This window comes from Parus major, chromosome 28, assembly GCF_001522545.3.
Source record: "Parus major isolate Abel chromosome 28, Parus_major1.1, whole genome shotgun sequence".
NCBI classification, from domain to species: Eukaryota; Metazoa; Chordata; class Aves; order Passeriformes; family Paridae; genus Parus; species Parus major.
Genome location: NC_031797.1, coordinates 2,365,206 through 2,387,561, shown reverse-complemented (window position 1 = coordinate 2,387,561; position 22,356 = coordinate 2,365,206). Strand labels below are relative to the sequence as shown.

At 51.3% G+C, this 22,356-nt stretch overlaps 2 protein-coding genes across 3 annotated transcripts in view; both read left to right on the top strand.

The window, feature by feature from the left end:
* INSR (insulin receptor) overlaps nucleotides 1–10,103 on the top strand; it is a 46,463-nt gene extending 36,360 nt beyond the window's left edge. The window contains exons 12-20 of the mRNA XM_015651836.2: nucleotides 88–247; nucleotides 570–669; nucleotides 939–1,006; nucleotides 1,175–1,404; nucleotides 1,682–1,792; nucleotides 2,051–2,210; nucleotides 3,014–3,143; nucleotides 3,376–3,510; nucleotides 4,549–10,103. Coding sequence (XP_015507322.1) covers nucleotides 88–247; nucleotides 570–669; nucleotides 939–1,006; nucleotides 1,175–1,404; nucleotides 1,682–1,792; nucleotides 2,051–2,210; nucleotides 3,014–3,143; nucleotides 3,376–3,510; nucleotides 4,549–4,903 — 1,449 coding nt within the window. The 3' untranslated portion in view covers nucleotides 4,904–10,103. The remainder of the gene's footprint in view (nucleotides 1–87; nucleotides 248–569; nucleotides 670–938; nucleotides 1,007–1,174; nucleotides 1,405–1,681; nucleotides 1,793–2,050; nucleotides 2,211–3,013; nucleotides 3,144–3,375; nucleotides 3,511–4,548) is intronic.
* Nucleotides 10,104–14,649: 4,546 nt separating this feature from the next.
* ARHGEF18 (Rho/Rac guanine nucleotide exchange factor 18) overlaps nucleotides 14,650–22,356 on the top strand; it is a 48,382-nt gene continuing 40,675 nt past the window's right edge. The window contains exons 1-3 of one of the 2 annotated variants that reach the window (XM_015651884.2): nucleotides 14,650–14,740; nucleotides 19,839–19,975; nucleotides 20,276–20,775. In XM_015651884.2, coding sequence (XP_015507370.1) covers nucleotides 14,665–14,740; nucleotides 19,839–19,975; nucleotides 20,276–20,775 — 713 coding nt within the window. In that variant the 5' untranslated portion in view covers nucleotides 14,650–14,664. Of the gene's footprint in view, nucleotides 14,741–19,838; nucleotides 19,976–20,275; nucleotides 20,776–22,356 lie in introns of those variants that run through there. The other variant, XM_033520122.1, reaches the window with a different exon arrangement.

Here is a 22,356-nt window from a genome sequence, read left to right as displayed (position 1 = left end):
GAGCCCTGGGTGCTGCAGGAGCCCCAGAGGGCTCTCAGAGAGCCCTGGGAGCTGCAGATGACCCTGCCACAGCCCCTTTCCCCACAGGAAGCCCATTTCTGTGTGTCCCGCAAGCACTTTGCCAGCGAGAACGGCTGCAAGCTCCGGGGGCTCCAGCCTGGCAACTACAGCGTGCGGATCCGAGCCACCTCCCTGGCTGGAAACGGCTCCTGGACAGAACCCACCTATTTCTACGTGGCTGATTATTGTGAGTTCATTTTGTTTTCGACATTTAATCCCTGACAGAAACTGGGGTTATTTCTGGAGGATGGGGTGTAGCAAGCCATGCACAGGGAGCCACAGGGAGTCATTAAATGTTTACCAAATATATCAGTTGTCAAGAACCTGAAATTACTTGGAAACACATGGCTTTTTTTAATTAGTCCTCATTTTGACCAGCCCCACATTTTGATCTGAAATAGCTTCTAGTTTTGTTTTTGTTGCAATTAATTGAAGGGGGAGATTTTAATGAGGAAAAAATTTGTCTTTTGGACCTGTATAAAACCTCCAACTCGCTCTTTCTCTCCTAGTGAATGCTCAGCCAAATATTGCTGTTATCATTGTTCCGATTATTTTTGCCATAATAATTGCTGGAATTATTGGAGCTGCTTATGTGCTTGTGAAGAAGAGGTGAGTGCAATTTTCCCTTGTTTTCACCAGAAACACTAAAACTTACATCCAAAAGTTTTGCTGCTTTTTTGGGAGTCAGTTTTTGTTTAGTTTCTAATTTCCATAGCGATTGCAGCATTAATTTTAAGTGCAGGAAATAGTTTGTGCCATGTGGGGACAGTTTATTTGCTGCATGCTTTGGGGATTAATCAAATCCTCACCAAATCAAATGCCCTCACCTCGAGGGTGTCAGAGGCTGAAAAGTGCTGAGGAGTTTGTGTCTCTTCCAGACAAACCGAAGGACCAACGGGACCCCTGTATGCATCCTCCAACCCTGAGTACATCAGTGCCAGTGATGGTGAGAGCAGCCAGGGTTTATTTCTTGTGTAATCATGCAGTTGGTGCAGCAGGATGGGGCTGGAGTTGTCTTTGTGGAGTTTTCTGGTCCTTTTGTAGAATTCCCCCCCCTGTAGTGTGGCAGCACAACCAAGGCTGCAGCTCAGGACTGTTCCTCTGTGCCCAACAGTTTATGTCCCTGACGAATGGGAGGTGCCACGGGACAAGATCACCCTCCTGAGGGAGCTGGGCCAGGGCTCCTTTGGGATGGTGTACGAGGGCATTGCCAAGGACATTGTGAAGGGAGAGCCCGAGACGCGCGTGGCCGTGAAGACGGTGAACGAGTCCGCCAGCCTGCGTGAGCGCATCGAGTTCCTCAACGAGGCCTCCGTGATGAAAGGCTTCAGCTGCCATCATGTGGTAAGTGCTGGGTGCCTCAGCTCTCAGCTCAGCTCTGCAGTGCCTTCAGAGCCCGACCCTCAGCTCGCCAAAGCAGCAGAGGCTGCCGATCCGCCCAAGCTGGGATCTTCCCCTGCTGGATTCCACAGAACCCGCCCAAGTCGTTTCACTGCTGCTTTCTAAACCTCTCAGCCTGACAAGGCCTTGTGGGGCTGTTCTCAGCTCTGTTTCAGGGGGTGTTGGCTTTGTCTGCTCTGTTTGGACACAGCCTCGAGGGAGTTTCTCGCTCCTTTTCCAGGTTCGCCTCCTCGGAGTGGTCTCCAAGGGACAGCCTACTCTGGTGGTCATGGAGCTGATGGCACATGGGGATCTGAAGAGTTACCTCCGCTCCTTGAGACCTGAAGCTGAGGTAAAGACAGGAGAGAGCGAGTCTGTTGTGGAACAGAGTGACTTGATTTGGGATTTAATGCTTCTTTTAAGCTGAAAGAGAGTAGATTTGATTTGATTTTGGGAAGACATTCTTGGCTGTGAGGGTAGAGAGGTTACCTAGAGAAGCTGGAAGTGTCCTAGGCCAGGTTGGAAGGTGCCAGTGCTCGTGGCAGGGAACTGGATGATGTTTGAGGTCACATCTAACCCAGACCATTGTGTGACTGATCCTTCCTTGCAGAATAACCCCGGGCGGCCGCCCCCGACGCTGAGGGAGATGATCCAGATGGCCGCGGAGATCGCCGACGGCATGGCCTACCTGAACGCCAAGAAATTCGTGCACAGGGACCTGGCAGCTCGCAACTGCATGGTGGCAGAGGACTTCACTGTGAAAATCGGGGGTAGGTAGTGCTGGTCCCTTCCAACCCAGGCCATTCTGTGATCAGGAGATGGTTCTGTGCATCGTGTTTGTTGTAAAAGCAAAGCGATGAAACCAGTGTGGAAAACACGGGTGGTTCTCACTGGCTGTGGGAAATTGCAGCACTTCCTCTGTTTCTTCCCTGTCACAGAATTGTGTGGTCTTCAGTAAGAACAACATCTCCTGTAGAACCAGAGCAGCTTTTCTCTCTTTCCCTATTCCCAAATCTCTGGCCTAAAAGTTCATTACCTTTCCAGCCTGATCTACCTGGGTTTGTCTCACTGGTCTTTGCTTTTGTGAGAATTAAGACAAAGAAGGAGTTGGGTACAACAAACACAGTGCTGATAATCCTGTCATTGGGTCAGGTGGCTTTTAAAAGTAATTTAACCCAGTTTTAAACCCAAACCCTTTTAGAAATAAGTAAATAGAAAATTTAAAAATAAGCTGGAACTCCCCAGTGTGGTGATTTTTCAGAGCTCTGTGGAATTAGAGCCAGGGCAGTGGGATTTCAGGCAAAGGGAGCTCTGTTGTACTTACAGAAGATTAATAAAATAATGTTTAGAATAGAAGCTGTCACCAAAAAATTTAACTCTGGAGTCTCTGTTGTGACTCTGTAGAAAAAAATGCAGGAAAAGGGAAATGTTTTGAAAATTAATCATGAGGTGACAGATGACTCCAGGCTGGGCTTTGGCAGTGGGGGGGAAGGCAACATCCATCTGGAGATGTTGCACAGGAAAAGCAGTGTGGAGGGAGAGGCATTTAACACATCCCAATTGTTTCTCTCAGACTTTGGGATGACCAGGGACATCTACGAGACGGATTATTACCGCAAGGGGGGCAAAGGACTGCTGCCCGTGCGCTGGATGGCCCCGGAGTCGCTGAAGGATGGGGTGTTCACCACCTACTCTGACGTGTGGTAAGTTGTCCTCTGCAATCCCAGATGGATTCCAGCTCAGGAGCTCCTTGTTTTAGCACACATAGTTTAAACTGACTTGCTCGGAGCACAGACAAAACAAAGCCGTTGTTTTGAAACACTTCCATAAAAATATAGTCGTGTTCTTTTGAAGTGTTCGTTTTCCAAAATAACTCTGTCACTGGGAGGGCTCCAGGATGTTTTGTTCTCACCAGGAACCTTCTCTCTCCCTTAGGTCATTTGGTGTTGTCCTTTGGGAAATAAGCAGCTTGGCAGAGCAGCCGTACCAGGGACTCTCCAATGAACAGGTGCTAAAGTTTGTCATGGATGGAGGATACCTGGATCAGCCGGACAACTGCCCGGAGAGGCTGTAAGTGGGCAAGAGGGGACAGCCAGCCCAGCTGCACTCTTTGCCTCAAGTGTGGCCAACAGGAATGGCCTGACCTGGGGCACCTCTTAACCCCTCCTCGACTGGGGAGGAGGAAAACAGACTTTAGTGAGGCACCTCCCATAGAAATTGCACCAAAGCATCCTTAGTGATCCAGGGAAGGGGCTCCTGCTCCAAACCCTGGAGGTGTCCAAAAAAGGACAGGATGTGGCACTCAGTGCTCTGGGCTGGGTGACAAGGTGGGGATGGGTCAAAGGTTGGACTTGATGGTCTTGGGAGGTCATTTCCAACCCCAGTGATCATGGGATTCTGTGTGAGGAGTCACACTGGAGCAGTTGTGAGGGAAAGCAGCTCTGGTTGGAAAAGGGAGCACAGATGGTAACTCTCTGGTTCTGGTAGCCTCTTCCCTCAGCTGCTTCTGGCCAAAACAGCACTTCCAGAGTCATAAAATAAACATGTTTTGTGAGTATCCCTATGAAAAAAGCCTGCTGTGCTGGACATTTGTCTGATGGCCAGTTACAAACTCCAGTTTGAAACTCTATTTGTATTTGTGAGTTCTTTCTCCATGGTGTCTGATAACATGTGACCTCTTACTGCAGCCTTTCTTTTGGGTGGGATGTTTACAGGACCTCTGTCCTCTGCCCAGCCTCTCATTTTCCTTGAAGTTTTGGGAGCTTTGTTATCTTTCAAGCTGAGTTAAAATTAAAAGGGAGTCAATTAAAAAAGGATGACCTGGCTCTGTGTGCTTGTGCACATACACACACACACGTGGAGTCTGTGAACCACAGCCCTGTTTCCTTCAGCAGCCAAATTAAGAACAATTGAAGGAATCGGAAGGAATTTTTCATCTAGACAGAAATAGAGAAAAAGGAGTGTCAGGACCTACAGGCAGATGTGGAGGCTGGAAAGTGGACAAGCAAGCTGGGGTGTCAGAGGTGTGGTGTGGGTGGTGGGGGGTCAGCCTTGGTCTGCACATGGGATTGCTTTTACTGCCCCTGACTGTGCTCTGTGCTGCTGCAGGCACAGCCTGATGCAGATGTGCTGGCAGTACAACCCCAAGATGCGTCCCACCTTCATCGAGATCATCGAGATGCTGAAGGAGGACTTGCACCCCAGCTTCCACGAGGTCTCCTTCTTCTACAGCGAGGAGAACAAACCTCTGGAGACGGAGGAGTACGAGATGGACTTCGAGAACATGGAGAGCATTCCCCTGGACCCCTCCTCGTACTCACAGAGGGACAAAGCGCTGGGGAGGGACAATGGACCCTCCATGGCCCTCAAGGGCAACTACGAGGAGCACATCCCTTACACTCACATGAACGGTGGCAAGAAAAACGGGCGGATTCTCTCCATGCCCAGGTCAAGTCCTTCCTAACACTTCCTGTTTGGCCCAAGGGTTGTGTCTGCTTTTTCCCCCCCCCCCTCCACAAATCTCAGGACTCTTGTTATTGCTGCCACAGTGTATGACACACATCTACAAACTCTTCAGATTTTTAATCATCTTACGATTTTTTATTTTATTTTTTTTTTTTGCCAAGTTGACTGGTTGTCAGTGGACTTATCTGTGAACTTAAATGGAAGAGGTTTCCATGGCTGCTGTCCCTGCTGTAACCATGGTTTCACAACAGGAAGCGACCGTGTGAGTTCAACTGAAGGAGAAGCATCCGCGTTTGCCAGCAGAAGACGTGAAGTTCTCTGGTGCCTGAGCTCCAGCCCAGCAACGTGGAACAAGAGCATTTCCAGTAGAATTCCAGGCTTTCAGGCAGGCTCTCCACAGAGAGAAGGATTCAGCACATCAGTCGGACGCGCCAGATCCTCAGATTGACCAATAGCTGCTGCTCTCATACTTTGTTTTCAAGGGGTGAAACTCCCGGGGTGCGTGCGTGGGTGTGTGTGTGCGTGTGTGCAGTATCAACATGTGGGGTGTACCCTAGAGCAAAAGAGACATTTCTGGTTTTGTACACAACTTACAGCGCTTTCAGGCACATGGTGGGGTTCTCGGGGTGTCCTGCACAGGGCCAGGAGTTGGAGTCCATGATCCTGGTGGGTCCCTTCCAACTCAGCATACTCTATGATCCTCTGTTCTCACAGGAGCTTTCCTCTTCTTGCAAGTGTGTACTTATCTTTTTTCCCCATTTCCCTGGAGAGACTGAATTCTAAACAGATTATTTTTATACTGAGGACTCTTGGGAGCAGGTTTTCTCTCATTAACAAATGAGGAGAACGTGCTGGGAGCTAAATGAGCAGAACTCTGAGATTTGTGGGTACTTTCAAGACCAAACGAAGTAGGAGTCCCCTGACCTGAGACACGGAGTTTTCTGTCCTTACAGCATTGAGTATATATATTGTTTGTTGTAACATATTTAAAGATGTCTTTAGTTTAAATTTTAACTTCATATAAATTATTGACTGTTTATGATCCTTTTGGGGCGGCAAGAGTTTTGGGGGATTGTTTGGTCTTAAAGTGGTCCAAAGATTTCAGAACGAACTAATTTTAGCCTTGCAGGAGCGATGAAGCACATGTTCAGTTCATACTTGACAAGGCTTTGTAATAGTTTCATGATTTATTCAACACAGTCAGCTGGCTCCAATCAAAGCCCCATCTTGGGTGTTGGGAGCTGAAGGACCCAGAACATCCTGGCCTCGAGTCCTGCTCCTCCTCTACCCCCGTGTCCCTCACTTTGCCTTCCGTGCCGCAGATGGAGCCGGTGAGAGAGGACAAGCACGAACTGGAGCTCAGCAAGGGACACTGAAGGGGGGAGCACAAAGTTCTGGGCTCTGCACGCCGGAGGTGACCGTGGTTTGCTGCCTCCAGCCTTGTGTTCCCTGAGATTCCTGCTGCAGAACTCCCGGGACGCGGCTTGCCGGGATGTCAGCGCTCGCCGTCAGGACTGTGCTTTGTTGTTCTGCTGTTTGCAAAGACAGAGCTGATGGGCACCTGGTGTTGGAGAATAACGGTGAAACTCAGCCAGGGCTGGTAGCACGGAGCTGGTGGGAGCAGGGAAGGAAGATGATGGATGTCGCAGGCCCGTGTCATGCAGGAGGTGCTTGAACAGCAGGGAGAGACGCTCAGTCCTTCACTTCTCCTCCTGGATCTTGTTTTGTGCTCTCTGCCAGGAGAAAGCGAGGTGCCCTGGCTCGGGAGAGCAGGAAGGCTGGGCTGGGCTGTGGCTCCAGCCTGGGCAGTGCTGCTGTGAGCGAGGCAGAGGGGCTGCAGCGCCCCGAGCCCACACCTGGGGCTGCAGCTGGTTCTGGGAGCCCCAGCTGCTTCTGGCCAGAACAGAGTCACAAAAGGGGGGATGACAGACTCTGGGTAGCACTGGGAGCTGTTGGGCCCTTTGCTGCTGGAGGCTGATCGGTTCGGCCCAGGTGGAGGGTACAGGTTGCTCCACAAATTTGGGTGGAAAACACAGTCCAGACATGGGTGAGAACCTTTGGATTTCAAAAGGCCTCGTTTACATTTCTTCTGCTTTACAAAGTTGTAACTGTTTAGCAGCTCTATACTACACTGCAGGAAAGAAGACATATTCTCACACTTTTCTAAGGAAGAGAAGTTTTTCTTATTAGAATTTTTTTATTTATTTTAATATATAAAACACTGTAAAAAAAAAAAGCAACAAACAATTTGTTTTCTTAAACACACAGAACATGTAAATTTGTATCCGCAAAATCTTGGCAGGTGGATGTGGTGGGATTACTTTTGTCCTGTTCTGGTGCAGTCTACCTCAGTGTTTCTTAAGGATATTTTTTAATACTACGCACCTCTAAACCTGTTTAAATATTCTGGTCTGGACCTATTGTGGATCAGGGAAAATCAGTATCAGCTGATTCCAATACCAGGGACCATTCATGAAGGGAATGGGAAGGAGAATGGCTCGTCACTGTTGATCCCTAATGTGAACAGTAGTGGCCAATGAACCCATTTACAAATTTGGATCTGATCTCATCCCTTAGTTCTGTTGTAATTTAAAAAAAACAAAAAAAAAAACAAAAGAGCCATTTCAATGTTTGGACTTTAGTGAACTCATGACCTAAAAGGATCAGGCTGCTTCCTCCTGGATCAGCATGTGCCAGCGTGGAGCTGGGACTGGGACCAGCCCTTGCTGTTGGGGTTGCATTGGGGTGGCTTGGTCACTGCTCTTCTCACTGCGCACAGGTGACCCAAGGTCCTGCCAGTGACCTCCTGAAAACCTTTCCCAGCACACCCTTGCTTTGATAACATTTCCAATGGCAGTGATCATAACTGTGGGAATAGAAGATCTTTAACCTGAAGGAAGTTTGGAACCTTGTATTGGGTCTGGCTTTTCCACGCGGTTGATACTGGTTGGCCCTGTGAGTACACATGGTTTGAACACTCGCATGGCCGAGCCAGGGAGCGTGTGCTGCTCCACAGACAGGCAGTCCCCTCCCATGGCTCAGTGTCACCTTCACCCTGCACCGAACGGAGCAGTTGTTTGTACCCAGCACTGTGTGAAGGTTACTCATCCTTCCCACCTTGTGCCCAGGGGGAGGGAAGACGTGTGGTACCAGTGGGGAGGGTATTGTGTTTCTCCTCTGTAAAACAAATAACACTAGTGGTTGCTGCTCGTGGCAGTTACAGATCACACTCAGCTGTAGAATCAGGAAGAATAAATGAACATCACCCTCAAAGCCCAGCTCTCACTGCTGGAAAATCCTTCCCTGGCTCACAGCCGTCACTTTGGTCTCTGCTGCTGGAAGATCCTCGCCTTGGGGATGCCCGAACACCTCACTCGGATCTCGCTGATTCCTGCTCAGAGAATTCCTGCAAGTGGAGACTCAAGTGCTGTTGAAACCTCTGGGGTGCTGCCAGGGACCCCAGCCCGGGCAGGGGTGCTGTGCTGAGCCTTTCTTGGGGGAGCTGCTGCTCTTTGCTCTGGCCACATCTTCATGGGGCAGAATTCCCCAGCTGCAGTGGAAGCACAACGCTCACTGCTGCTGCTGCTGCTGCTGCTCAGGAGGAGCCAAACACCGGTGCAGGAGAGCAGGTGGGATGGCTGGAGGAAGGCAGCCAGCAGTGGGAAGCTCCTTCTTTGTTTGCATTAGTATTTGTTGGAGGGCTGGCTCCTGCCCTTTGTGGGCAGAGAATGCCCCGCTCGCAGCACGGGGCAGCAGGACAGACCCCTCAGCCTGTCCAGGAGCAGCTGGAGCCTCCTGGGCACAGTCTGGCACCACCATGTAGCCAGAAATTCACTCTGGTGAATCAGGAGGAGCAAGAAGCTAAGCTCTGCTGAGCTTTCACTGAGAAAAAGTCTGAAGTGCAAGACTGTAGAGGTTTCTCAGAAAGGTTTCCACATTAAACTCGATTGCCACTTCCTGAATGGCTCTTGCCAATCTGGAACTTCTCCTGCGAGCCAGCGCAGCGCTGCAAAGCTTGGCTGCTGGGTTAGGAACGTGTCTGTCTTGGCTGCTTGTAAATACTCTATTGTGTTGTAAAATAGAAGAGCTCAGACATAAACTGTGTGCCAGCACTGGGTTGGGAAAGGTGATGGGAACTAGACCACACTGCAGCAATGATGGTAAAGCAGCCATGTGGGTATGAAGAGGCTGCTTTTAGGTTGCTAAAGGGTACTCTTAATTTATGGGTAGTTTATCTCTTTCCTCCTAAATTTGTATTATAGCGATGGGACACTTTGCTTCATTTTAGTCTGTTGGCTATAGTGTTGGTATCTCTTTGGAAAAAAAAATCTCAAAGTCGCTTCTTGTGTTACTGAGCTGACTGTGCTGAAGGCAAATAGGAAATGACAGGAGCAAGAAGGGTGCTGAGCCTCTGCTTTAGAGGAGGGAGGGATGGAGGGAGGCGGTTGAGTTCCCTCTCAAAGCCACTGTGACACCAAGACAGATCCTGAGGTGTCCCAGGCCCTTCCTGCTACCAAGACTGGAACCTTGTTTTACAAGCCAGAACGTAAAATATCTTTGTGCCATAAAACCTTACTGTCCAGGCTGTGCCAGATGCTGCCGTGATCCGTGTGGGATCGGCTCAGAGCCTGGAGGGAGCTCGGAACTGCAGATGACCCCTGGGATCCTCTCGGAGCCGGGGACTCGCAGGAACCCTGGTCCTGCCCAAAGAGCCACCACCCCTCAGAGCATCCTGTGGTCCAGGGAGAGGAACTGCTGAATGGGTTGGAATCAAGAAATAGTTACTTCATGAATTCAACATAAGATTAGTTTGGTATTTGTATGAACTTAATGGAATTTGGCCTTTTTATTACCTTCTGCTTGGCTCTGTGTTCCCTCTGCTTGGATTCTGTCTGTGTCGGTGTAAAGCCTTGACGTGTTCAGCCTCGTTAGGAGCATCACAAGAGTGAAGCCAATCATCTAGCTGACTTTTGGAGGAATCTGACTGTTGAAAAGCAACTCTAAACTTATTGTTTTTAGCAAATCTGCTGTCATTAAATGTGTATTTCTTTTTAAAATGAATTTGCTTGTCCTTCTCAGAAGGAAGCACTTATTCTTGCAGTTTGGGAAAATTCACTGCAGCACAATGCAAGCTGTAAGGGGACAGGTAGAGAAATGACTTTTTAAATATTGTATAATAAAGTTAGTATTAACTCCTATGGTGTTGTTATTTTTTTGCCAACAGATTTGCAATCAGACAGAAATTCTGTTCCTGGTAGTGGTTTTGTTCCCACTCCAGTGTTCCAACGGGTGGTGTTAAATAGTTTCCTTTCTCAGCCCAGAAAGATCCCTTGGGAACAGGGTCTGGTGGCTGGGAGGACCTGGAATAGTCCTGGCAGCTAAAGAAGAGCCATCAGTGGAGGTTAAATGGGGGCTCTTTCTCAGCTGAACCCCAGTCCCTGGTCAGTCCCAGCAGCTCCAATCAATCTTGAGCTGAGGGCTCTGTACCTGAGAGCTCTGAGCTGGACTCAACACCAAAGCTCTCTAAATCCAGGCTCTCCCAGCAGCATTCCAACGCTTCCACCATCCCCACTTCCAAGTCTTGTCCTGTAACTGAGTCCCATGAAAGCCGATGGAGAATTTTAGAAAGGCCACTTCTAAATCTGCAGAGGTAGAGTGTTATTTAAACAGGAAAAACATTAAATTGTGCTTTAGTTAGGGGAATTATTTTATTCTTGGAGTATCAAAACTGCTTTATATTTGAGGACCCTCATGGATGGGTAAAGTGGATGTCAGCTTCACCCAACAAAGCCCAGAGCCCTCTGCTTCACTTAAATAAACCACAGATAGTTTCAGCTACATGTTAGGTGATGTCCTGTGAAGTCTTGGGGTTTTTATTTTTTTTTCCCAGTTCATTCTTGCTGCTCCCACCTTTCCCTTTGCATATTTAAGGTTCTAGAATACAAATAGTACTGCAGATACCTCTTGTTTGAAATAAAGGGTCAAATGTGCCATGTTTTTTTTTAAAAAAAAGGAAGAAGAAAGAAAAACCTTCCCCCTTGATTTATTTTTTCAATGTTTTCATATCTAAGAGCCAAGCAGTGACATGTACAGAAAATTTTTGAATAGTAAAAAAGAAAAATCCTTGCTGTGTGTCAGAATATTGAACAATTAACTGTTTATATTAAAATTCTGAATAAATTATCCAAGAATAACCGTTCATTTTGTGTCTGCTGTCTGTGCAGCACTGAAGGCTGCTTTGCCATGGAGAAAGTAATAAATTTGTACCTTGGAATAAGATGCAAAATAAAGGAAATTAAGGAAAAAACAAAAACCCGCAGCTCAAGCAGATGTAGGCTTGTAGTGTGAAGCCAGTGGAACTCCTCTACCTGATGGCTCTGGTGATCCCTGTCCTCACCTCGGGGCTCTGGGGTGATGCCTCTGATGCTGTTGGGTGAACTTTGGTGCCAGGATTCCTTCTGGAGCATTGAGAACTGTGGCTCTGTCATGTAATTCTGTTATTTCCTGGGCATGGACAAGTGTTCCGTGCTTGGAGGAGACAGACTCCTCACTGCAGGTTTTAAAGCATCAAAGGCAGAGGATGAGTCCCACCCCTGTCCTGGCTGTAACCAGGTGTGCACCAGGAGCCTCCTGTCCTGCCCAGGCCCCTCTGGGGGTGTTTCTAACTTAAACCTTGTTTTGTTTCACCAGAGTGAGGTGAGGGCTGTCCCCTCCTGGCAGGGAGTTGTGCAGAGCCTGAAGATCCCCCCGAGCCTCCTTTTCTCCAGGCTGAGCCCCTTTCCCAGCTCCCTCACAGGGCTGACTCTCCAGCCCCTTCCCCAGCTCCGTTCCCTTCCCTGGACACTCTCCAGCCCCTCAGCATCTTCCTGCAGTGAGAGGCCCAGAGCTGGACACAGCACTCAACACCCCACCAATGCCATTTTTTCCTAAGCCTATCCAGAACTTCACTGTGAGAATGATCATAAACAAATTGGTGTTTTAAGATGTTTTGGAGTTGCTTCTTCTGGCACAGGCTTGTTCTCTAGGGATCCTAAAATGCAAAAATAAGCAAAGCCACAAAATTTGAACTTGCTGTCCCAGGAGGTTTGCTTCCCTCTGGGTTCTCTGGGATGCTGTGGGGAGGCTGCTGAGGCTGGGACAATCCTCGTGCCATTATCCCTCATCACTCTTCCAGGCTGCCTGCACAGCTCAGCTTCAGCATCCCCCAGGCTGTGTCAGACTCGTGGCAGGAAGAAAAGAGCTCGTCCTTGTTTGAGCCAAGGACAACTCACCATCCCATCAGCCAGAGCAGCTGCCTGGTGTTTAGGAGCTGCCCTGATCTCTGATGCTAATCGAGCTCTTGTGGACTTCAGAGAAATTAAACCTTAATTCCTCTTTGCTCTTGTGGTTTCCTGGAGCACAGGGTAATTGCTATTCTAAGCGCTGCCAAAGCTGCGGTCTTGAGTAATTGGAGTGTGAGTGGTTCTTGTTCTGATTAGGGTTTGGCTGGGGCTGGCGAGTGCTCGGGGCTCTGGGATGAGGAGCATGAGTGCCTCAGCACACGGGGTTTTTTGGGAAGGAGGGAATGGCTGTGCCAAAAACCCGAGCCTGGCCAGGGGCTCTGTCTGCTGGCCAGGGGCACTGCCTTGGAGCTGAAGTCTTTGTCTCTCCCCTGTACAGGTGAATATGGTCACTACGGGTATTTCTCTGCTGTGCTGTCACTTCCCGAAGTGTAAGACAGACCTGCTGGCCTTTGGGGTCCCAGTTGCCCCCCAAGGTCAAAGAGCAGGGACTCGTTAGGAGCTGCCGTGTGTGGGAGGTGAAGGAGCCGTGGTGCAGGAGCCCACGGGCCGGGCCGGGCCTGCGGGGCTCTCGGGGCACACACTGCGGGTTTTCTCCGAAGGGAACAGGAAGCAGCGGTGGCAATAGCTGCTCCTCACAGCCATCGTGCCTTCAGGGCTCCCAGGGCCCCTGCACGGCTGCCTCAGGGTCCGCAGCCCTCCTGGTGGCTTTGCTGGACCCTGTCAGAGCCCAGAGCCCCGCGAGGGTGGCAGCGAGCAGCCCTGGGGCGCTGCTCTGGCAGCCGCAGCATGGGCGAGCCGGCTTTGTTTGTGCCGTCGGAAAGGGGAAGCGGTGAGAGGGCTGAGCCGGCGGCCCCCGTGAGCAAACCGCCCTCATGGCCGCTGCTTCCCCGGTGAGGCTCCGCTTCTCGCTCTGCTCCAGCGGCTGGAGAAGCAGCCGAGGCTGTCAGATATGAGCGTGCACGAGGAACCCGCCACAGAGGGGCCGCCAGCCCTCAGGGTAAGTCGCTCTCTGCACAAGTTCCATCCCACAGCAGCGGGGCTGTCACTCACCTTCCTCAAGGCCTTGTGAGGAAGCGGCTTGTCTTGAAGCCAAAAGTCCCAGTGCTGGGTTCGGTGCAGCCTCCCTCCTGCACGAGCTTCAATGCAAAACATGGACTGGGGAGGCCCAGCCTCCACGGGGTTTTGCTCTGCTGTGAGCGAAGTGGAGACGAGGTCAGGATTTAACCCTCAGGTGTCATCATGGTGGGCTCTGGGGCAGTGCCAGGCTGGCTGGGCACCCTTTGGGTGCTGCTTTTGGCTCCTGCTGCTCCTGTGCCACAGCTGGATGTTTGCAAAGACACCCTGGCACTGCCCACAGCTGCGTTTGGGCTGTGCACAAGAGGGGTCCATGCCCAGGACCCCCAAATTCCACTCTGGACTGCCCACCCCAGGGCAGTGTTATTGAGGAGATGGAAGCAGAGGAGATGTAGATAGGGTTGTTCTGGGCCAGTGACACTTTGGGGTTTGTGGCCAGGCAAGAAAAATCCTTTTTGACACCAGCTTCTGTGTATCACCAGCCCAGCCTGGGCTTCAAGCTGTGAGTGTACCTGTGATCATTCCCAGACTGTCTGGGCTCTGCTCAGTGAGGCCACAGGCTGAACAGCAGGGAGGAGTTTTGGTCTGGCCCCAGACAGCAGCACTGGGGTAAAACCTGGCTTCTTCAGCCTAATTGAGGGGTTGGGAGTGAAGTTTGGAGCCTGTCTGGGCTGTGGGGCTGGTGCCAAATGGGACCAGTGGGCTTGGAGGGTATGGAGCTGGGTCTCTTGGGGGACTCTGAGATTGCTCCCACCTACCTCCCTGTGTGGGAGACCTGAGGAGGACTTGGAGAAACATCCTTGCCAGGGGCCTGGGACTTGCTGTGAGCTGCAGGATGATGCTGATACTGTGGACAGATGGGGTCTTTTTCAGTCCCTTGCAGAAGCCCTGCCACAGCACTTGAAAATAAGAAAAAAGTATAAATAGTGAGCCTTCATAAATGTCTTGTAAAAGCATCAAGCATTTTAAGTATCAACTCTGACCCCTCACTGAAGGTGAAGGTGACTCTCAGCCAGGTGAGAAGTGTCTGTCATGCTTACAGCCATGAATGGAGCAGGGAGGCTTTGGCAGAGGGCAGGGGGGGCTGTGGTGTGTTAACAGCTTGTTTTCTGTTTCTGTCTGCAAGCCTCGAGTAGCACTCAGGGGCTGTGTCACTAATCCCCAGGCCCAGCTGTAGGAAGTCACTGACCTGCCACACAGGTGGGAACGCCAGGGACCAGGAATCTCTGTCTGGCTACAGCTTCCATCAGCTGATACTTCTGACAAAACACTTGGCTTCTCCACACCCCCCTTGGCAGCCCCTGGGCTGCAGCCTGCAGCGCTGCCTTAGACCGCGCTGAGCTCTGCCGTGCTCCGTGCCGGAGTCTCCTGCTTGGGGCTGTACCTTGTACAGGGCTCCCAAATGTCAGACTCGCTGCTCAACCACTCCTGGCCATCGTTTTCCAAGCGCTGGAAGAAGAGATGGTCCTTTAAGCGAGGTAATGGCCTGTGGGGACAGGGGGCTGAGCGTGTGGCGGGAGCTGGGCTGTGGCAGGGACAGCTTGTCCTGGACTGAGCAGGTACCAAAGAACCCCGGGGGCCCAGGCAGAGCTTGTTTTGAGGTGTCCCCCACCCCCCCCACTGCTCCCTTCAGGGATCACTGCCTTAAGGGATGTTAACACTTTTCCTTCCATTTAATCTTCTTTTCAAGGCACATAATTGCCTCCAGGAGCTGGGTAATGGGTTAAGTATCAGCCTTTTGGTTTTGTAATAAGTTTGTTTTGTGGTTGGCAGTGAGCTGGAGGTCCTGGTGCTTGCAGACAGCTGTTTCTGCATGCTGCCTGGCCAGAGTTTGGTGTTTGAGCAGATGTGGGGGAAAAGATTCCTTCAGCCTTTCAGTGAAGGCTGACGAGCAGAGCCCCCGTGTCCGGAGCCCTGGCGCTTTGGGTGGTCCTGGCTGGGCTTCCCTGTGTCCAGCAGCAGGGGTGGGAAATGGCAGCAACTGGTGTGAACTGGCCTCATTTCTGCATGCGGTGCCGTGACTTGGAAAGAGGGAAGTAAGAGCCCTGGGAAGCAGGACATTTGCAGTCCTGGAGGAGCCAGACACTTGGGTCCTTGTGAGCAAATACTGCCTTCAGGCTGATGCTTTTGGGTACCTTTACCTGCAGCATCAGAGCTCCTGCTCCTCTTTCTCCTTCATTATTCCCCACCCACTCCCAGTTCTCTTCTGGTGTGGATGTGCAGGAGACCAAGATCTAAACTGAACAGTTGAAGGAAGGTTAATTCAGAGCAGGAGGCAGGGGGTCTTGCAGGCTCTGATGTGTGGTGAGCCCCAGGCAGCTCCCCAAAGCCCCAGCTGGACAGCCTGCTCCAGCCTCCCCAGTGCCATGCCTGCTGGGGGGTTATGGGCTGGCTGGGAGGGCTCAGGTGGGCTGATTCCTCTAACAAGTGAATCAGCCTCACGCTGCTCCCAAGCACTGACTGCTTTGGAGAGGGCCTGGGCACAGCAGCTGCCTTCAGCAGGTGCTTGCACAGCAGTTTGTCCTGTTGGGGCTTGCTCAGCCCCTCTCCCACACTGATGTTGTGTAGTGTGGCACTCCCTGGTCCACGTGGGCCCTTCCCTCAGTGCCCCCTGGAGCCACTGCAGGAACCTGCACAGTGACCTGGAGGGAATCAGAGGGGCTGCAGACCCCTTCAGCTTAGAGACAGCAGAGAACAGTCCCGGCTCCCCTGCCCTCCGTGCCCAAGAGCCCGGCCCCAGTGTGGTGATAAGGCAGTGGCTCTGTACAGTGTGTTACAGTCTGGGACAGCTTATCTTGCCCTGCTCCTGCCCAGAGCCAATCCCCACTGCTGCCAGTGCTGGCCATGAGGGGCCCACACCAGGCAAGGGACGACTGCACTTCAGCTGCTCTTGGCACAGGGACTTCAGCACTTGCTTTACAGAGGTTTTTTCCTTATAGTTCTGGACACCCTGTGACAGGATATGTGAAGAGCAGCTGGTGTGGGGCCAGGAGGGCAGGGGTGGGTCAGAGGAAGATGGAATAATTTTTATTTCTTGTCTGTGATGCTCTCCATGGTTTCCCAACAGTCTCAATCCCTGACTGCTGGGAAATGCCCAGATGTTCTGGTCTTTTCTTCCTCCTGGGATTGTTCCATGGAGCAGAACTGCCCAGTGCCTTTGTCCTGCCACATTTGGTGTGGTCCTTCCCCAGTGGGAATGCAGACAGTGTTTGATGTTGGAGGATGTGACTGGTGTGGCCAGAGCTCACATCCATCTTTTCCTCTGACGTGTCCCCTTCCCAGCACCAGCCTGGCTCCAGGGTCACCTGAGGACATGCAGCATCCTGCACCAAGCCAAGGGACAGGCAGGTGAGGATGGGATGCTGCTGGCAGGTCTTGTTCCAATGCTGGCTGTTGTGGTGCTGTCACCTGCTGTGACACTTGTGTGTGCAGCTCCAGTGGCCAGCCTGTCTGAGGGAAATCAGCACAGCCAGTTACAGTGGAGAGGGTCTGACTGGACCTCTGGAGCTCTGGAGGGAATTATGAAAATCTCTGTTGGGATCCCAGTGGCCTTGTGTACAGTTAGAACAGCATGAAGCCTTCTTCCTTGAGTGAGAGCAGCTCAGCCAGCTGATCCTGCTGTCCCCACAGCATCAAACCCCCTGAGACCATCCCAGACTGTCACATGCTGTGGATGCCTGTCACTGCTTCCTTCCTCCCCACGCAGCAGCCTGGAGTAGTCATGTTTCACCCGTGGGAAGCTCTGGCCAAGTGCAGGAACCATCCCAGCCCAGCGAGCGATGCTTCCTCTCCAGCTCTGCCCTGGGAATTCCTCTGAGGAGGCTGCTCCCTGCAGCAATAACCTTTTATGGTTGCCAGCTAGAGACGAATTAAGCAACTGCAATACCTAATCTGCTTAATGTTCTCCTAGAGCAAACAGCATTTGTTCTTGAAAGTGTCATTTTGTTATCCCATCTCCAGCTTCAGCTGAGGAAAGGTGACTGCTGCTGTCTGCCAGAGCCTGGGGGGCCAAGATTCCCTGTCCCCTCGCCATCACGCTGGAGTCTGGGTCTGTCTTCCAGACAGGCCCAAGGGCAAAGTACAGGAGACTCAAGGTGCTCCAGGATTTACCACACTGGCTGACACATTGGTGACCACCTTGATCATTGATATGGGGATGTTCACAGCCCCCAAGACCTGCCTCCTTCCCATGTGTGCTCCATGCTCGAACTTCCTTGCCCATCATCCCACAGCCTGACATCTGAAGGCATTTTCCCCCATGAGCTCCTCCATCACCCTCTTGCCCAAGCACCTGCTCCGTGCACGGTGCTGGCTCAGCCTCTGAAGTGGGAACCTGGCAGTGCCATGGCTGGTGCTCACACATTGCCTAAAATGGTGTCCCCACGGCTGCCGCCCGCGTGTGCCGCGTGCCGCTGCCTCGACCCCGGGCTTGCGGCGGGGCTGATTTATCGCGTGTTGAACTGAGTGTCTGAAGCCTCCAAGGAGGATTTAAGTCTTTTGGTGGGTCTGGACCGGGTCTGTTGAATGCAGCCTATGCCTTGGCCAAATCCTAAGCCCTGCAAGGCACAGGCAGAACACAGGGAATATTTTCCAGGCCTCTAAGGAGCTGACTCTGTTCCAGGGATCCACTTTAGGTCCGCATGGAGCTTGGTGCAGGCCCAGAGTAGCCTTGGCGGGATGGCTGGACACTGCTTGGGAGGAAAAAACTCCTTGTTTTAGTTAAACCTTCAATCCAGGGCTCTGGCCTCTGTCAGGCCACAGCCCTTGTCAGCTCCTGCTGCCTCCCAGGGCTTTGCTGCTTTCCTTGTGGGTTGTTTGCTGCTGAAGGGATGGTGAAAGCAGGGAATCTCCTTTTTCTTCCTTCCTTGGATGTGTATGAGGGGAACCACTATGTATGACCTTCCTGGGATACTCCCCACCTCCTGGTTGTTCCCTGTGGGTCCATTCTACCTTAGCCATCCCAGCCTGTTTGGGGGCTTCAGTGGTTTTCACTGCCTGCTGAGAGCTTTGGCTGCTGTTTCCTACAAGTTCATGCCAAAATCTGTGCTGGTTCAAGCGTGTATTCACTTCAAAATGCTGATTTTTGATTGCAAGCTGAATCCAGGTGCACTGAGAAAAGCAAAAGGTGATGTTTAACAGCTCACTAAATTTCTGCCAGTTGCAGATGCAGCTCAGGGACATCCTGGGCAAGAACTGGTCTATTCATTAAAAATGTCATGTGAAGTAAATTTTAGAGCCTTGATAGAAAGCCTGTTTCAAATTTTCCCTGGTCTTGTAGCTAAAAACCCCTTAATTAAAATAGTGCCTTCAGAAGTGTTTTCTTTCTATATTATTTATAGTCCCTCACTTGAAACCATCACAGACATTTGAACACACCAAATGCTCCTTAAAACAGAAAATCTGGCATCTGCAGAGTGCAGTGGGATCCAAGGAACAAATCTCCAAACTCTCCCTCACGTTTGCTGCCTTTTTTTAGTTGGCACCACACAATTCCTGGCTGAATTGTGTAGCTTTATAATCCACAGCAGGATGCAAGCTTTCCAAGAGTGCGTTTTTGAACAATGTCTTCCTTACATTAATGTTTTTATGCTTGATTTTCCTGGAGTGTGATGGGTTTCTAGCAGTTTCCTGCTGGTTTTTCCAATTGGATAGATATGGCTGCTTACAGTCTCTTGCTGTTGTACTCTGCATCTTCAGAGATTCACCACAGTGCTTCAGCCAACAGCCTGGCTTTTTTCCCTTTGCCTCAGCCCTTTGCCTCAGCTGTGTGTGTCTCCAAGGAATAAAAAGCCTCCATGAGTCATGCGATGGTTCAGGGATTGTGGCTAAGGTTTACAGTGTGTCTCGCTCCACAGGAATGTGCTTCAGTCAGCTGGACTATCTATTGTACCACGAAACACATCCAGACCTTGGTTTGTTTCTCACTGAGTTATCAGATGGTATATGCACACTCAGGTTCATGCTCCTGCCTGGGGAAAATCCAGAGGAGTGATCCAGAGCCAGGAGAATTATGTGCTCCTGGTATTGCTCTGCATATTCAGTGTTGTCTGGAGCCATCAGTTTGCCTCCCAGTATCATTTATTACCCACCCACCCAGGTGTCCTTTATTCCTTACGGATGAAAATAAAACCACCATCAGTATTTTTATTCCTAGATTTCTGATCTGAAGGTCCATAATGTCAATAACAGGCATAAAAATGTGCTTAATTCTTTTACTGTAGAAAAGGCCTCTGCAGCATAGGACACCCTATGAGGGTCTGACTGGGACAGTGCAAGCCAGGCCTGTCCCCTTGTATATGCTGCGAGGATGAGGTTTCTGCTGAAGGATGAGGTTTCTGCTGAAGGATGAGGTTTCTGCTGAAGGATGGGGTTTCTGCTGTCAGGAAACCCTTGCACCAGGTTCCTACAGGATCAAGGCTGTTGTGGTCTGGAGACTGCCTGACACTGCCTGTCTGTGAAGGAGCAGAGGGCATGTGGAGCATTTTAGTGCTGCCTGTTGTTGCCTGTGAGTGTGCAGCTGGCTCCCCATCCCTCCCAGATGTCTCATTGCCTGCTGAGACCTTCTCTGTCTTGCAGGGTCTGACTGCAAGCCGTGCTTACGGGAATTCACTGACCACCACAGCCCTCCCTTGGAGTATCCCACCCCCAAAAGCTTCCTCCCATCCCTGATTGCTGAGGATGATTCCTTCTGCACAAGCATGGCTGAAGAGAAGGCAAGTGTCCTCTTTCCTGCTGCTACCACGGTGCAAGGCAGAGGTCAGGGCCAGCAAACTGGGTGGTCAGCACCAAATCCTGAGGGGTTTGTGGTGGAGTAGGAATGGGGGAAAGTGGAACTGATCCAGATTGTCAAGGAATACAAGGTTATGTTGATGTGAGGGACAGCAGGGGAAGGTGACTATTGGAAAGTCACTTGCAAGTCTGGCCCTGCTCTGCACCCCAGTTTCTGCACAGGAGGCATCCCCTTTGCAGGGCTGGTATGAGGCTCTCAGATGGGATTTGTGCTGCATTTTCAGGAGGACTCATCTTCCACAGAGCTGGATGTGCCAGCAGCAGACTTGCACAGCAGCACGGAGGATCTCCTCTCAGACTCTGCTCTCCACGGCACGGAGTATTACAGAGACCTGGGACTCCTGAGCCTGCCGTCTGCCAAAACAGCACCAGCCATGGCAGCACAGCCAGAACAAGGATCCCAGACTGTGTCTGCCCATCACTCATTGGAAGAGAGGCCAAAGGCTCTGAGCAAACTGTCTGTGGATGTTGCTTTTTCCAATCCCATTTCCTGCTCGGTACATTACGGCGAGGCTGACTGTCATTTTCTGAACAAAGGCCACCTGTGCTCCTGTGCAGCCGTTCCAGATGATGGTACCAGCACTTCTGAGCATCCTGCAGAGGCAGACAACGAGCTGGACCTGCAGGAGGCCCAGGACTCCTTCCCCACACTGGTGAGGTCTATGTCCACATCCCGGAGGCACAGCTGGGAGAGCGCTCTGTCACCCGTGGACTGCAGGCGCAGGTACGAGTGAGATTTGAGTGATATTTGATGTACACAATGCAATGGAGGTGTGAACGTCACTCTGCCTGCAGATCCAGATCCTGCTGGGTGGTCTCCTTTCCCTGTTGGCATCTGCCAGAGCAGTTGGACACCCATGCTCATGTTGGGTGGGATGTGGAAGAGGAAGCACTAGGGAAGCAAGAGGCTGTAATGTCTCCTTGGAAGTAGGAAGACCCTCTTTTCCTGGTGTTGGGGCCGGGAAGAGGATCTCTCTTTTTGTCCAGAGGGAATCTTGAACAGCATCAGTTGCCCCGATGACCTCCATCCTCTGGCTCAAAGGGAATTTTTTCCATGAAAGAAGGATTAAGAGAGCTCTGTCAAATCCTTTTTCTTCTTGTCTGTGAGTTGGCTTGGGAGGGCCTGTGTCTGCAAGCACTGTGCTGTCCTCCAGCCCTCTGCCCTCCATGTGGCTGCAGAGGACATTGTGTTTGTAGCACGGTGCTGAGCTCTGGCTGGGAGTAGAGTCAGGCCTGGCATTGCTGCCATCCTCTGCTCCTGCCACATGAATGCCTAGAGCTCCAGGTTCCTCCAGGAATGCTTTCCCCGCTGACAAATGTATTGATCTCCCAGCTGACTGGGATTTAGGTGCAAGCCAGCAAGGACTATTTTTATCTCTCCTCCTTATACGGTACCCTAAAATTACCTCAGCCTGAAATCTTGGCAGACCTTTTTCAAGCTCAGACTTTGGTTCTCAGACCTATTGTTGTCCCATGTGCCATGGATCATTCACAGTTTATGCTGTAACAGGCACATGAGTAACGGTGGCACAGCGTGGCTGTAGTGTCAGGGACACGTTCTGTCCCCTCGCTGGGTGATGAAGCACGTGTGAGCAGGAGGCCAGGGAAGGGGAATACACCCCACTGTTCCCTAAGCAAATGCTTCCTGAAGCTTGCCTCTGGCAGCAGGAATGAAGTGACAGTGATCTGCAGACAGAACCCATGCAGAGACTAAGATTTTCCACTGAGAATCCATCATTTTGCTTCTGTGTTGTCACTGCAACAGCACTTGGTGTGCAGGACACTGTGGCACTGGGGGAGCTCACCCACCCCTCATTTCCTAGAAAATATTTTTTTTCCTTCCTCAAAGCTGGGCCCTGGTGGGAGCAGGAATTATGGCATGATGCCACAGTGGTGATGCGATAAACAAATCACCTGCCACTTCTGAATGCCCAGAGGGACGTTCCTGGATGGCAGCTGACAGGGCAGCAGCCCTGGGGCAGGCAGGACAGGCTGTTTCCAGGCTGGCTGCACAGTCTCAGGGGTTGCTAAGAGATCAGTGTGAGCCAGCCAGCACTAAACATCCCGGGTGACCAGGGAGCTGGGGACTCACTGGTGGCAGCCAGAAAAGCTGTTTTTAACAGGCTCAGGACTTGGTGTCCAGGCTGAGGCTTCCTGTCATTTCCTTTCCCACGTGCCTGCTGTGGGGAGCCTCCTTGTCCCAGTTGCATGAGCTTGTTAGGACCACCCAGCCAGGGCCATTGCAGGGGCTGTGCCACCCTAGGCACAGTGTGCCAGCTGTGCTCAGGTCTGCTCTGAGGCTTCT